This window comes from Stegodyphus dumicola, chromosome 8 (genome assembly GCF_044657685.1).
Source record: "Stegodyphus dumicola isolate Sdum_Otavi_A_Nest chromosome 8, ASM4465768v1".
Classification (NCBI taxonomy): domain Eukaryota; kingdom Metazoa; phylum Arthropoda; class Arachnida; order Araneae; family Eresidae; genus Stegodyphus; species Stegodyphus dumicola.
This window is the reverse complement of record NC_140775.1, coordinates 182,701,627-182,718,472: the sequence shown is the minus strand read 5'-3', so window position 1 is coordinate 182,718,472 and position 16,846 is coordinate 182,701,627. Positions and strand designations below refer to the sequence as shown.

Here is a 16,846-nt window from a genome sequence, read left to right as displayed (position 1 = left end):
ACTGTCTGATAGTCGTAGTTGAAATATGAGTGCACCCGACACACGAAATAAGGAATGAGGGATCGTATTTAAATAGTTAAAAATGTGTGAAGTCTCACATTTTTTGATAATATACCCTAAATCAAGACTCCTACTTAAGCGACCATTCGCTACGTATTAGATTTGCATCAGAGCCGTATGAAGGGTGTAAAAGACCCTTTTGTTTAAAACTAAGTAAGGTGAACAGATGACCCGGCCGGTGCTTACAAATCAGCCAGCATTTATGGTGTGAACTCAAAAGTAGATTTTTATATCGAGCTAAGTAGCTATCAGACAAAGTCTAGACAGAGATTTAAACTCGGAAGTTGGAGCTTAACCTACACCGGCGTGGGATAGCACGGTCGGTAATAATAGAGCAACGCCATAGCTTAACTTGGAATAAGAACTAGTAACGTGGTCTTCAGCAGGCGGGACACGCTCTGGCTAAAACAATCTCAAACCCTCACTTAATACATGCGAGCTAATTAGCATTCTGGAAGGAAAAGGGAAAGAAATAAAGATAGAAGTGACGGTGCAGATTCGTAGCATAAAAGGACTGGTTAATTAACATAAATATATCTTACGAATGAAGTTAAGTAAACCCAACTACAGTAATCAAGAGTGATTGGATTTAAAATGTTACAATTGGTAGACCTTGAGCTATTGGTAGACCATGTACCTCGAGATCAAAAGAAAAGCATGCAAAAGAGCTGACATGGAATATGTAAAAGGGTAGACATGGAATATGTAAAAGGGTAGACACGGAATATGCAAAGGGCAGACATGGAGTATGCAAAAGGGCAGACGTGGAACATTTAAATTTGTTTAAAGCAAAAGTAATTTTTTTATGTTTTATTTTTAAATTATTAAATTAGAAGCTTCCACATATTAAGCCATGGTTTTATTTTTTTGGGGGGAAAAGCAAACAAAACTGGGACTGGGGGGGGAAATAACTTAATTTCTTCTTTTGGTTTCTGGGGGGAGGATTAGAAAGCGCTCTCGGATTTTTTTTTTTTTTTTCCTGTTTAGAATTTTGAATTTCCTAAAACTCTAAATTTTAAAAAATATAATATATTTTAAAGCAGGATAAGTATGAAAGCAAAAGCGGGTCATCAGCCCTGTTGCCCTTTTGCATATTTGCATGTCTGCCTTTTTGCATATTCCATGTCTTCCCTTTTAAATATTCCATGTCTGTAAAAGGGCAGACATGGAATCCGTAAAAGGGCAGACATGAAATATGCAAAGGGTATGCAAGCAAATATGCAAAAGGACAGACATGGAATTTTTAAAAGGGAAAACATGGGATATGTAAAGGGACAGACAATGGAATATGTAAAGGGGCAGACATGGAATATGTAAAGGGACAGACATGGAATTTGTAAAAAGGTAGACATGCAAATACGCAAAAAGGCAGACAAGACTGTTGCCCCGCCTTTGCTTTCATACTTATCATGCTTTAAAATATATTATACTTTTTCAAATTTAGAATTTTAGAAAATTCAAAATTCTAAACAGGAAAAAAAATTCTGAAAGCGCTTTCTAACCCCCCCCCAGTAAACAAAAGAAGAAATTAAGTTATTTTCCCCTCATTCGCAATTTTGTTTGTTTTTTCCCCAGAGAAAATAAAATCATGGTTTAATATGTGGAAGCTTCTAATTTAATAATTTAAAAATAAAGCATAAAAAATTACTTTTACTTTAAATCAATTTAAATGAAGGCAATTACACGTACACGTCATCTGTGACATCGCTACGTTAAATAATCGCGACAAAAGGTCCTGTATATGAGGTTTTGCCCCACACATTCAGTTTTGTAAATGGGGCCCTACTTGGCAGAGCAGAACAGGCTTGAGATGGTTTTGTTACAATTGAAAAATTTCCAGATATATATAAGATGGTATTGCAAAAGCTTCAGAGAATTTTTTGGGATGTATTTCTCTACATAAACTTCTTTTTTGTAAGTCAACATAACAATTTTTCGCAGGTGATTTACAAACCTGAATGCATCTGCAAAATCAATCAAACCTAAGTTATCAACCAAATTTATTTTATGAAATGCGGTGAAACTTCTCAATGATATCTGCCTACAGTTCCAGAGAATTTCTGGTCTCCTGTCGCGAGAGGGTTACTTTTGAAATCAGGGCTATGGGTGATGTTCAAACTCGTTATTCAGTTTTGTTCTCAAAAATTTTAGTTACTTTCAGAGGTGTGAACTTAGAATGCTTGCCGTCGTAAAAGGTTTTATATTAGCTTCAGCTTTTTATCTGAGGTAAGTATATACAACTCGGAGATATATTGTTTACGCTCAATGGAGTTTCCTCTTTTTTTAGCCCAAAGGGCTTTAACTTAGAAAATCTATTAATTTCGTTTTGCCATTTTGCGTTGATTCACTATAAATACCGGTTCACTTTTCAAATTGTTGCCACTAAATATTAGAGTCCTGTATTATATTTAAAGAAATTAAATAATGAAGAATCTGCATAAATGTATGTATGTTTCTCGCATTGTGACAAAACAACGGTACCTAGAGCCATCCAATTTTGAGTTGCGCGCGTTTCCACCCGCATATGGGCATCTGGAAGCCAAAGTTTGGAATTTGCAATTTGTTTTATTATCTATTTCATATTTTGTAAACTTTAACGAATTTTTGATTAACAAACTCAACGATTTTAAAGCGAGGAATGGCAGCATTTTTATCTCCAGCGCGCGAGATTCTGTATCGGAAATTCTAAAACTATGCTCATTTTAAAATTACTTTGCGATATTGCTGTTGAATTTTAGGGTTTAAGTGCGAAGAACATGATATTTAATAAATAAAGATAACACACAAAACGTTGAAAGCTTTTAGTTTTTGCTTTAAGAAGAAAGCCCTTTTTTTTAAGACTAAAATTGATCCCTAAATATTAAATAATTCATTGTCAGGCTTCTAAATCTAACTTCTATAAGACTGAGCCAAGTTGCAGAACAATATAAGCATTAATTATATTGGAATCCATGATACTCTACGTTGAATCGCAGGAATACCAATGTAAGATCCTTTACATTGGTATGACTTACCTTTCCTAGAAGATCTAGCAGAAAAGAAATAAGAAAGAATAAACGTAAAATTAATAAAGCGACAATCTTGTGTTTGGTTTGCATTCTTAGTCAAAACTCTGTAGAGTTCCTCACTTTGGAATTCTGAGTTAATGTTGGAAGTGAAGAATCTAAGAACTAATAAGCGAATAACAGCTTGAGTTCGGTGACAAGAAACAACAAGATAGAAGGGTAACTAACCCTTTATTATTCCAATAAGATTTAACAAAACTTCGCCTGGAAGTGTACAAGCAAAGCCCGCACTTGGATTTGAACTTTAAAGACTAAAAATTAAACTAAAACTAAGATTAACTAAAGAAGTATAGCCGAAGCTATTAAGGTTCAAATCGAGCTGGCCCCTTAACATATTTGACTACGAAGCTTAGCAAGGGCCTGAGTACGGCCGAGCGTAATAACAGCTTTGAGAGAGAGAGTGGCCAAACAGGCAGACGCGCGTAAATCAGAAACTCTGATTCTCTCTGACTCAGTAAGTAACTTCGTAATTTAAATACCGCTTCTCGTCATTAAATATTCAGCAAGATTCCAAACTACGTTCTGGCCGGAAGTAGTAAGTTGAAGTTAAGAATTTGACAGGAAAGGAACTTTAACTTAAAAATTAACTGTTAATAAAATTAACATAATCCTTACAACTCTATCGATTTCGAGGACCAACCTATACAGGTCCTTCTTCATCAGCAGCCAAAACATCCGCGACAAAGGTAAAGCCACGATTGTATTTACATCCAAGAAACGTAAAGCGAACGTGAAAGTTGCACCGTCTGTGGAAGCAAATAATGATGAAAACTGAAAAATTAAGTTGATAGAATTTACAAAGCGTAGGGAGGTTTAGAAGTCTGAAATAGGACGGAGTGTCTCAAGTTCGAGAGACACTATTCATTTACAAGTATCTGTGTCTTCTCGAAATTCGAACCTGTGTCCTTCGATACCGTAGTTCCGCTTCACTAGCCACTTCACTTCCGTTTGTGAGGCAAAGAATCAGGTAAACCTGATTTATTAAACAAATAAGTCAACTGCTTATTTATCACAAGGAAATGGAACCAACCGTAATGATATATATAGAATAGTGGGAAAACCCTTTGGTGTGTAAAGAATAATTAAACAGATGAAATCGCTAACAAATATAGAATTATAGTGCAGCTTTTATTTTCTCTAATTCATTAGTTATAAATTTAGCTTCAAACTATAAATCTTTTAAAAATGATAATATTGTTGCGTGCGTACGGGTTCGTTATGAAATGAATGCACATGTCCGATGAAAAATGAACAAAAATTTATTATTATCACAACAAAAATGCTTAAATTTTCTCAAATTATCATGCAGTATTACAATATCTCACAGTAGTTTTCTTTTAACTACTCAAATGTCAATAGAACGTAATTCAAAACAGCTAAAGAACGTTAATCCGCGAATTCGCTACAATCAACAACAGTAGTTTTCTAAACAACAACAAACTAAGCAACTACTACAAACTGAGATGTTTTACTCCTTTTATAAGATTTTAAAATCACGCGCTAGAATTTTCCAGCACTTTCTCGAAATCAAAAAGAGATATTTATTTATTTAACGCAGGCGCTCTTGTATTTTTAATTTTTCCGGCTTAGCTTTTTTTTAATATTCGTCACGCGCTGCACTGCGCGAGAAATAAAACCATTTAATTTATAATTGAAATAACATTAGCTTTTTAAATACCAAATTCGTAACACTGCCCCCTTCCCAAGGACTGCACGTCCCGGGCAGTACAATCCCTGGACAGGAAGCTAAACTTACAACTGTGGCATAAATGCAACTGAGGCATAAACATTACATTACAATATCAAACAATATAAACAATAAATGCAATAACTAACTTAAACAAATAAAATCCTATCAAATACTAAATACAAAACAAATACTAAATACAAATCAAATACTAAATGCAAATCAAATACTAAATACAAATCAAATCAAATACACATTTAAAAACAAAAAGGACCATGGTTTGATACTATTTACAATTATTTACATTAAGTACTATGGCCATAGTAATGAGCTAACCTGTCGTAATGAACGACTTTAGGTTTAGAGTTCGAAGACTTACGAATCCGAACCACGACGTCATTCAGCCTGTTTAGGACTGTGTACGGCCCATCCCAAGGTGACTGTAATTTCGGACAAAGTCCTTTCCGTCGAGTCGGATTCCACAACCACACCTTGTCTCCTTCGTGGAATTGATATTCAGTAGCTCTTGTGTCGTATCGGGTCTTCATCTTCTCCGTCGCCAAGTTGACTCGCTCTCGTGCAAAATTGTGCATCACTTCAAACCGGGCCTGGAGATCTTGAATATATTCCTCAGACGATGAAGGAGCATCCGGAGGGCGGCCAAACAATAGATCACAAGGCAGACGAAGGTCAAGACCGAAGAGCATCTGTGATGGAGAATAGCCGGTAGTCTCGTGGACAGCACTGCGGTAAGCCAGTAAAAAGAGTGGTAATTTCTTGTCCCAGTCCTGTTGGCTTCTGGAAACCACTAATGAGAGGTTATTAAGGATGGTTCGATTGAACCTCTCTACCATGCCGTCCGACTGGGGATGCAATGGCGTCGTTTGAGTTTTGTCAATGCCAAGTAGTTTGCATAGTTCTTTGATTACTGCCGAGGCAAAATTCCTTCCCTGATCGGAATGTAACTGAAGAGGCACTCCGAACCTGGAAATCCAGTGCTGTATCATTACCTCAGCTACTGTGACTGCCTCTTGATCAGGAATAGGATAAGCTTCAGGCCACTTGGTGAAGTAATCAATGACAACGAGTATGTATTTGTTGCCATCAGCAGTTCGTGGCAGAGGTCCCAGGATGTCAAAGGCGATACGTTCAAAAGGCGCACCTACGTTGTAACGTTGCAGTCTGTCTCGGCTGCGTTTCCTCGGTCCTTTCCGACCTGCACAGGCATCGCAAGATCGGCACCACTTTTGCACGTCATTCTTTGCATTATTCCAGTAAAAGCGCTCACGAACTCTCTGTAAGGTCTTCATAATTCCAAAGTGACCTCCTGTAGGGCTGTTATGTAGTTCTTTGAGGACATCAGGAATCCGGGATCTTGGAAGTATCAGTTGCCATCGGAACGTCTTCCCATCATCCGACTCGAATTTCCGGTATAAGACACCGTTTCGAATGTGAAGTGAATCCCAGAGTGCCCAGTATTGTTTTGTTGTAGGACTACAGATAGAAATGTCCTGCCATGTAGGTTTTCTGTTTGATGACTCTATTAAATCAAGTATGGGTTTAATGTCGCGGTCTTCCAGCTGGTCTTTCCTGACTTCATCATCACTCCACGGGTCTCGAGCAGCCGATGTTGATGTTGTAATTTGTCTTGCGACCGGAGTCAGCAGCTCGTATTTCGCTTCCACCCTGGAACAATATCGGCAGTTTTCTTGGCAAGGTCTTCTAGACAGGGCGTCGGCGTTTCCGTGTGATGATCCCTTACGATGACGGATAGTGATGTCATATTCTTGGAGTCTCTGTATCCACCTGGCTATTTGACCCTCAGGATTTTTGAAATTTAAAAGCCACGCCAATGAGGCATGGTCCGTGCGGAGGAGGAATTTTCTCCCGTATAGATAATGATGGAAATGTTCTACAGCTTTGACTATGGCGAGCAACTCTTTCCTTGTGACACAGTAATTCCTCTCCGGTTTAGACAGGCACTTGCTCCAGTAAGCTACTACACGTTCTTGGCCGTCTATTTCTTGGGACAAAACAGCACCGACACTTTCATTGCTCGCGTCGGTGTCGAGAATAAATGGTCTGTCGAGCTGAGGATACGTCAGGATTGGAGCAAATGTCAAAGCTTCCTTTAAGTTGTTAAATGCATCCTCGCATTCCTTTGTCCACAAGAATCTTTGCTTGCTCTCTGTCAGCTTGTGAAGTGGTCTTGCGATGGAAGAAAAGTTCTTCACGAATCTCCTATAGTAGGTGCAAAGCCCTAGGAAGCTTCTCAGCTGATGGACATTTTCGGGACGCGTCCAGGATTTAACCGCTGATACCTTTTCAAGATCCGTGCGCACACCTTCTGCAGAGATGACATGTCCCAGGTAAGTCACTTCCTTTCGAAACAATTTGCATTTAGCGGGAGTCAGCTTCAGATTGGCCTCTTTCAGTTTCTGAAGCACCTTTCTAAGATTTTCTAGATGCTCTTCAAAACTCTTTCCGACGATGATTATATCGTCCAGGTATATCAGACAGGCTTCGTAAGAAAGGCCTTTCAAAACAGTCTCCATAAGACGTTCGAATGTTGCCGGCGCATTACACAGTCCAAACGGCATCACTTTGAACTGCCAAAGTCCTTGTCCCGTAGTAAATGCCGTCTTTTCTCGGTCATCAGGATGGATTTCTACCTGCCAATACCCACTCTTTAAATCAAGTGTTGAGAACCACTTGCTTCCAGAAAGAGTGTCTAGAATGTCATCAATTCTAGGAAGAGGGTAACTGTCTTTCTTCGTAACCTCATTCAACCGGCGATAGTCAACGCAAAATCTTGTTGAGCCGTCTTTCTTTCTGACGAGAACGATGGGAGATGCCCATGGACTCGCTGAAGGCTCGATGACATCGCCTTCTTCCATATCTTTTAACAGTGTTCGCACCTCTTCCTGTTTAGCAAACGGTAGACGTCTTGGATGTTGCTTGATCGGGGGATGATCGCCAGTATCTATTCTATGTTGTGTCAAACTAGTTCGACCCACGTCAGAAGACGAGCGGGAGAAAACAACTTGAAGATCTTTAATGACGCGATCGGCAGCATTTTTCTCTTTATCGTTTAATTGTGCATTCTGCAATAACTCCGATGTAATGCTCTCTGAGGACACGGATTCTGGGATGTTACTCTTTTTTTCAACGCTGGTTACTGGAGTACATGTTGCAACCACTTCACCTTTCTTAATAACTCTCGACTTTTCAGTTACATTGGCGACTCTCACCGGGATAACCGTTCTGGATAGGTCGACGAGTGTTGAGGCTACTAATACTCCTTTTGGGATATTACAGTTATTGGGATATTCTATGATGCCGTAGCGGAAATTTCTATTTTCGGCTATGGATCCAGGAAGTAAAATTTCTGTTCTTGCCGGTATTGTAATATAGTCTTGTGCTATGATTTTATGGACAGATTTAACTTCTTCATCATTAACGAGAAATAACGCTATGTCCTCAGATGTAGAATGCAATTCGTTATTTTTAAAATCCAAGGAAAAATTGTATTTCCTTAGAAAGTCCAATCCGAGTATGCAAGAATCAGTGATCTCTGCTACATATGCCGTGTGATGGTAAGCGGCACTTCCAAACGTGATGTTAACATTTACTTTTCCGTCGATGTCGATCTTCTCACCGGACACAGTCTGGAGGGTAACGCAGGGCGGCGTCCAGATAAGTTTGTTTCCTAGTTGTTGAGCCAAATCTTTTCGGATGATGGTGACGTTGGCTCCTGTATCTATAGTCATATTGCACGGAACTCCATTAATATGTCCTATTATGAAAAGTCCATTACTGCCGCCTCTCACTGCAGAAATCTGAAGCGCTTTAAACGGGGGCTTTTCATTATCTGGCAACCTCCGCCCCGCGAGATGGCCACTAATTAGTTTCCCTGCTGCTTGTTAGAAGCGGTCTTAACATCAGTACCCTGGGGTGTTTTGCAGTTTCGTCGTATGTGTCCTTCAGCACCGCAGTTCCAGCACTTAACGGTCGGTTTCTTCTCACCAATATTCCGTCTCAAGGCGTTCAGTTGTCTAGTTAAATCGTCAAGTCGAGCGGTGACTTGATCCCCTGGCTCCTGGACTTGAGCAGCTCTGACTGGGTGGCGGTCTCGACGAGTGGCTTGCTGGGCTGCCTCAAATTTCATGGCGTACACTAGAGCACTTTTTAAATCTTTTACATCCGCCATTCGTAGAGCTTCAGTATCTCGGATGCCGTCGATAAAGTATTGCAAGGACAGGATTTCCCTTGTTTCTGTCGGGCATTCCGAAAAGGCGAGATGGGACAGCCTTTCAACATCCGTGGCGAGCTCCTGAAGTGTTTCGGTAGGCTTCTGTTGACGAGATTTTAATTGGAGCCTGCTGTAGTCTTTTAAACACTTCTCCCCAAAGCGCAACTCCAAGGCGCCGGACAGAGCTTCGAAATCTAACCTTTTGTTTTCGGGAAGAGTCTGAAGGATATCCGCTGCGTCGGCTCTTAAAGAAGCGGCGAGATGACAGGCCTTAGCTTGGGAATCCCATCCATTCGCATCCGCAACGATAGAAAATTGTGTCTTATACACCTGCCAGGAGGTCTTCCCATCATATGTGGATAGCTTCAGAGGTGGACGAGCAGGCATTGGTAAGAATTTAAAATCATCACTCCTGCTCCCTGCCGACGCTACGAATTTCTTTGGCAACGTATCCATTTCTTTGGCAACTGCAGAAACTCTCTCGTCAATTTGTTCTTTTACAGAAGAAACTCTTTCTTCTATTTCTTCTTTCACCGAAGAAACTCTTTCTTCAATATGTCCAACTTTATTTTCAACTGCGTCAATTCTGCCTTCCATACCTTCAAATTTATTTTCTATTATGCAAGTAATTTCTCTTTTCATTTCTTCTTGACCAGCTTGAACGGCTTTCATTTCGTCCTTAACGGATTCCTGGCCCAATTTCATTTCTTCCTTAACGGATTCCTGGCCCAATTTCATTTCTTCCTTAACGGATTCCTGGCCCAATTTCATTTCTTCCTTAACGGATTCCTGGCCCAATTTCATTTCTTCCTTAAATGATGCTTGACCAGCTTCCATCTTTTCTTGGAATGCAGCAAAAGCACTAATGAGCTGTCTCAATTGTTCTTCCATCGCTCTTGTTATTGGCATTCAAATCCCACTTCTGACACCAAAAATTGTTGCGTGCGTACGGGTTCGTTATGAAATGAATGCACAAGTCCGATGAAAAATGAACAAAAATTTATTATTATCACAACAAAAATGCTTAAATTTTCTCAAATTATCATGCAGTATTACAATATCTCACAGTAGTTTTCTTTTAACTACTCAAATGTCAATAGAACGTAATTCAAAACAGCTAAAGAACGCTAATCCGCGAATTCGCTACAATCAACAACAGTAGTTTTCTAAACAACAACAAACTAAGCAACTACTACAAACTGAGATGTTTTCCTCCTTTTATAAGATTTTAAAATCACGCGCTAGAATTTTCCAGCGCTTTCTCGAAATCAAAAAGAGATATTTATTTATTTAACGCAGGCGCTCTTGTATTTTTAATTTTTCCGGCTTAGCTTTCTTTTAATATTCGTCACGCGCTGCACTGCGCGAGAAATAAAACCATTTAATTTATAATTGAACTAACATTAGCTTTTTAAATACCAAATTCGTAACACTATTTTTTAAAGGATGCCAATTTAATGGTTCAATCTTTAACAATGAAGCTTAGCGATGGCTTAAAGTTTTGGAATCATACATAATAGCTATGCAGGATTATCGCAATAAATATGATGTAACGTGGTATAATTTATCCAACTGATTTGTTATTAATGGCAATAATAAAAATTTTTCAGGGTCCGTCAGAAAAATGTATGCGCTCTTCAACGAAAGAAAATTCTTTGTTGTGTGTTAATGCCGAACTTAATTATAGGTTAATATAACTACTATACATATAATGGACTAGGTTAGCCTTAATACCATCTTCCTGAAACTGTACTGGTACAGCTGCTTAGAGTGCTCGAAGTGTCAGAATGGTGGCCTTTAGCACCCGGACACGTGAACGGCTAGCGTCTGCTTAAAAGGGGACTCATACACTTTAAAGCCCATAGGATGTTCGAATAGGTGACTGTTGCAAGAATTAGGATAATTTATTTATTTTAAAAGCAATTACTACCAACCTTTTACAGCTGACTACATAATATAGCTGCTTTCTGAAATAGTAATCAGAAAGGTTGTGTTGCCACAAATATTTTTATAATTTAATCCGCTTTGTGACAACATTTTTCGTCATGTTTCCAACTTGCGCGCACAGTTTAAAACATTTTGTTTCATAATTTAATTCCATATTTAATATATAGCTTTTATAACATTTGGAAACTACCGTGAACCTAAAATTCTAAAAATTTTATGTTAAATTTTTATTTTATTTTGAGTTGAGTTTATAAAATGTATTTTATTTACAAAATTTGTAATGTTTTCGTCCATAAAATTTTTCAATATTAAAATATTCATCAGACTGTTGGTTCAGTTAAAAAATAATGCCCATATAAAGAATTTCATCAAATTTCAAGTATGTACCATTAGCCATTTTTAAAATACCATGCGCGCAAGGTGGAAGCATGGCGAAATATTTTGTCACAAAGAGGATTAAATTACAAAAATATTTGTGGCAACACAATCTTTCTGGTTACTAGTTTCCAAAGCAACTATATTATGCAGTCAGCTGTAAAAGGTTGGAAGTAATTGCTTTTAAAATAAATAAAATATCCCAATTCTTGCAACAGTCACATATTCGAAGATCATGAGGGGTTTAAGGTGTATGAGTCCCCTTAAACAACTTTGGCCAGTGTGCCCGCGAGGATTGCTGCACACGTCGCTGCAATTTCTTGACAAAGGACCTCCAGCATAACCGGTTTCCTGAGCTACACGACAAAGTTCCTCAAGCACTAAAGTATCTTTAATAACCACAGGTCACATACCCTCATCTTCTGAAGTAACTTTATAAATTCCACTACAAATTTTTATATTCTATAGAGATTTTTGACACGCAAGGTGAAACGGGACAGCTTCTGTCCTAAGGCTGCCTCTAGGCGCCAATCAGAATTATGTGCCGTCCCGCCACATGATCAATCTACAATGTGGCGACCCCACAGAGCAAGGGCAGACAGTACGGTCCCTGCCGAACCTTACTCTGTCCCGAGGACCCTCAGGCCTTCTATGAAGTCTGTTTGTTTGCCCACGTGGTTGAGACTGCCTAGGTAAAGATCCTAACGAGTACTTCCCAGGGATTTACCTGCGTCAACCTCCGGGGGAAAGGCCTAGAGACAATAGAATGCTCCTCCAATTAAGTACAAATGCTGATAGTCGTATAACAGGCGAGACAGCAACTCAGCTGGTGATAAGTAAGGTCCGCCGAGACCATTCTGATTAACTGCCATACATCATGTGCTACTCACGAGAATACTGACTCACATTGAACAAACACCATGCTACAGATTGAAAAAGCAATTCAGTTCAACTCCGAAACAAATACGTAGATAATAACTGCATTTTTCTGATGGACACTGTGTATCAAGATGATCCATGTATGTAAAGTGTGTTTGACAGAACAATGTTCTTATTCTTTCTATAGGTTTTGCGTGGGTGATCGGTTCTACCTTTTCGACAACAAGGTGCTATGCGAGTACGACTACGAAGAGCGGGTTCTCTTCGCCTCGTTGCCCAGCTATTCCACCTATAATAGTCTTGACCAGATCCAGAGACAAACAGACAGTCTCACTCCTTTGTCGCCGACTGTGGACGACGCTTCCAGTGGCTATGGAAGCCCGAGTTCTCTCAGAAGTCCAAGTTCTCTCATCAGTGATGGGCACTAGCCTGTGAACTGTTTGATCCACTGTTGGACTTTCTTCAGAAATGTTTTACGCGCTTAAAAGAGGCATTATTTTATAAAACAAAAAAGAGGTGAATCTCAGATGAACATTATTTTGACCATTTGCCACTTGTAAGCCTCGCTTGTAATTCGAAGTGGCTAACGTATCGAGAATTACTACATTGACAAGCAAATATCACGGGGAAATAATAAGGTACAACTCTGGTGGTGATTCACTGGGAAGAATCTAGAATTTATCTTCTACCACAAGGAATGAGCATTTTAAAATATTGTAATTCTTATTTGTTTTAATCTTATTGTTTTACAGCTTCTTATCTTCAATAATCATTCTTTACATAGTAAAAGAAACCAGCATTATACATATGCGTTACCGTTGAAACGATTTTCTGAAAATACAAATAAAATTCTCTGCTTAAAATTTATTAAAACATAGGCATATTAATTGACCTATGGCTTACAAATGCAAATTCGCTAAACAATTGGTCATAAATGAGGAGGAAAAGTAAAATTCAGTTTAGACAAAATAATTCTGTAATTATAAACATACCGTATAAGTCGAGATATTTTGGACACAAAAAAAAAGACTTCAAAGTGGGGGGGGGGTCGACTTATACGCGGGGCCATAAAAAATTAAAAGAATCGGAAGTTCAAAAATTTCTTTATATATTGCAGTTTTCTTCCCGCACTCAAATTGGACGACTTATCAAATAAGTCACTTACTTGAAGTAATTTCATGACTTAAATTATGCGACGAACTAATCACAGAGTTTCATACTTTAACTATAGTAAATTTTGATTAAACCAAAGAATTTTCGGCCCCCGAACAACCGATCAATATCCAGCAATAAAAAAAGTTTCGCCAACACGCCAAGAAAAGAGAATTGCAGATAGTTTTTACGTACGTATAAGTCTTTATAATAGTTATTGTTCATGCGTACACGTCAAAATTTAAAAAAATAGCCCACGCAATAACTGAACAGTTTTGAATATTTCTTTTAACTTTTAAAAAGGGAAAATGCAGATAGATTTTACGTACGCGAATCTTTTCCGGAACAAATTCTAGAAGGCTACTATATAAGATCATTTTTCCCCAATTATCCAGTTATCCCAATATGTATGATGACGAGCCAATGACGACAGAAGAGTTCTATGAAAGGTTTGGTGAATCTGACCATGAATCGGACGTTGAAGGATTTTGATTTTGTTTATTTACCAAGGTATTTTTTATCGTAGCTTTTTTTTTCTCAGATGATTTTGAATAAATGTAGTACTTAAAAATTTTTTTTTGAAGTTTCTCGATCGATTTCGGAAGTGGGGGGTCGACTTATACGCGAGTTTCTTATATTCTATGAGTTTTGTATGTCGAAGTGGGGGGGTCGACTTATACGCGGTATCGACTTATACGCGGGTATATACGGTAGATAGTTAAATATTTTAAAATTTCCTCCTAAAAACTAAAATTCTGAGATTTAAAATCTCAAATTTAATCAAATGCAGACAATCTAAAAGAAATATATTTAATGTGTAGTTTTTATATAATTTTAAAAAAGGAGGGAATCTAATATTCATAGGTTAATATTCTAAATCTAGCACGAAGACCACAAAATACATTAGCCAATGAGCTGAAATAATGATAACATTAATAATAACGATAACACCTATAATAGAATGAACCCTCCCTAAGACGACCACCTATGATTCCAGTCGATTTGGGTCGTATTTGGAAATGGTCATTTTAATAAGGTCTCATATTTAGTATCGGTGTTATAAATAAGTCAACTGCTTATTTATCACATATTAAATATTATATATTATTGGAAATACTGATCACTTTTGGAAGTGATCGTTTTACAGAGGTGGTCGTCGCGAGAGGGTTCAAAGTATATCCAGTTGGGGAATATCTTATGTAGTCCAATTGACTTTAAGATTCGTATTAAAAAAAAAAAAAAAAAAAAAAAAAAAAAAGAACTAATGTCACTTTTAGGTCAAATTTTACTCAGTTTGGAGTATTTTTCTTTCATCTACAGAAAATATTAAAATTTAATTCTTACTAACCTCATAAACAATGAATATGAAAATTAGCAATGCATAATGATAGCATAATCTTGTTTAGAGTGTCTCTAAAAATTATATTCTACTATAAATTTATTTAAATTTTAACAGCCAGTTTAAATTTTAAAAGTCCAACATCATTGTCAGGTAAAATTTAAAGAAATACAAGTGATAAATTCTCATGAATCTGGAAAATGAGAGACATTTCTTTTAATATTTACTACATTTGCGTAAAAAAAAAAAAAAAAAAAAAAAAAATTCAAATTTAACAAAAACTAAACATAAACTAAACATAAAACTTTAAGAAATGTTTTTTTAAAAAATAAAAGATTAGTGACATGTTAAACATAATGTAAAAATGAATGGATTAAAAACTATTATTAAGGAAAGAAATGCTGGTAAATGAAATTATTGAATGCTCATAAATGAATATAATTAAATAAATCAGTAAAATAAGATGATAAAATAAATCAGTAAAATACGACATGAGAATACTACCACAAATATAAAATAAAGAAAAATAAACAACCTAATAAACATTTACTGAAAGAAAATAATAAATATGTATTGATAAAATCTTGACATATTTTATGCTTTTAAATAAATAAATCTGAAAATGAATTTTAAAACATAAACGTATAAAAATAAAACTTATAAATATGAACTAATTCGTTATTGAAGTATTTCAATAATTATGTTACTCACTTTATCAGTGCGTGCTTATGTAAGCAAAAAACATTATTTATATATTTATTTAATACCACAAGAAAGAAAATTTCGTCAATATAATTGAACTTGCGTTTTTTTTTTTTTCCAGAAATAGCATTTTTAGTGACTATAATGCTGATAAGTACACATCATGTGTTTCCCCAGCTTGTCCTTGTGTATGATAAATGCTTGATCAAAAACAGCGTCAGCCACTGATATATTAGTCAGTATCAGTGTATGTATTTGTAAATGGAGGATAGAAAAAAAAATTGGAATGCCACATTCAAGTTAATATAGTCATTGCCTCTATGTACAAAGCTGAATTTATTGAAAAATATTAAACTGTAAAGTAGAGGTTGCTTCCACAAAATGTATTGTAAATATATTTGATGGTAAATGTGTTAATAAAATAATTGGATGAAAATATATATTCTTATTTCATTTATTTCAAACACGAAGAACCACAAATGTTAACTGAACTCACATACCCTTCACAAGAACTTTTTTAACATTTTGTATAAAGATTAGGTATTTTTGGCTTACAGATTGTCTTAAGTACTGGTAATCAATTACGATTATTTATTGTTTTAGTTTATTTAGTTTATTAGTACTATAACTTATTTGTGCAAGCCTTTGTGAAACACGCAGAGTTGAAATTAGAGTTAGTGAGAAAAAAAAATGCCGGTAATTTAACGACATATTTTCAGTCCAAAAATCTTAGTAAAATTGTAAAAGAAAATAGCACAAAAATGGCCAAAATTATGGCCAATCTTAAAACTTTTTTTTATTTCTAATAGCCAAACATTTTACAACAAAACCAAAAAAAAAATAAATATCAGCAAATATTAGCAGTTGGCAGGACAGAAGCAAGAGTGAAAAATGTGACGCATTCAGAAATAAAAACATGGAAGAAAGGGGAAAAAATACGGTTTCCAAATTTTCCTTTTGGCTAATAAAAGTTTCCGTGCTGAGTTTTGGATTCAGTTTGCAAGCTATCTGTGTCACTAGTTGTTTAGTTTAATGCCTCTTGTAATTAATTTACATCTGTTCATTGCCCTGCGTTGGCAACACATTTTCCAGTTATCGTCTGTAGAATTCGATCGTTAGAATTTAGTTGGCGTGTAACTGTTTTAAAACTTATTCTTAATTGAACGACGTTGTTGGATTACTATTAGATGTTTACGTATGGATCTTTAATTACTATTTGTTTACAGTTAGATTTGTATAAACTGGGAGTAGCTGAATTCATTAACATTACTTCGAAAAACGAAACTTCTCATTCAATTTCGGCGCCATTTGATCTACGGCCAATAAACACTTGGAAGCACAGCAGCGAGATTGGAAGTTCGTCAGCAATTAAGAGACAGATAAGTGCA

The 16,846-nt window shown here is 36.7% G+C and overlaps 1 protein-coding gene across 2 annotated transcripts in view; it reads left to right on the top strand.

Moving 5' to 3' along the window:
• The window catches only part of LOC118191873 (LIM domain only protein 3-like), a 265,129-nt gene extending 250,451 nt beyond the window's left edge, over positions 1-14,678 (top strand). For both annotated transcript variants that reach the window (XM_085822809.1, XM_085822808.1), the window contains one exon: positions 12,453-14,678. In XM_085822809.1, the coding sequence (XP_085678935.1) occupies positions 12,453-12,693 (241 nt within the window). In that variant the 3' untranslated portion in view covers positions 12,694-14,678. The remainder of the gene's footprint in view (positions 1-12,452) is intronic.
• The last annotated feature ends 2,168 nt before the right edge of the window (positions 14,679-16,846 follow it).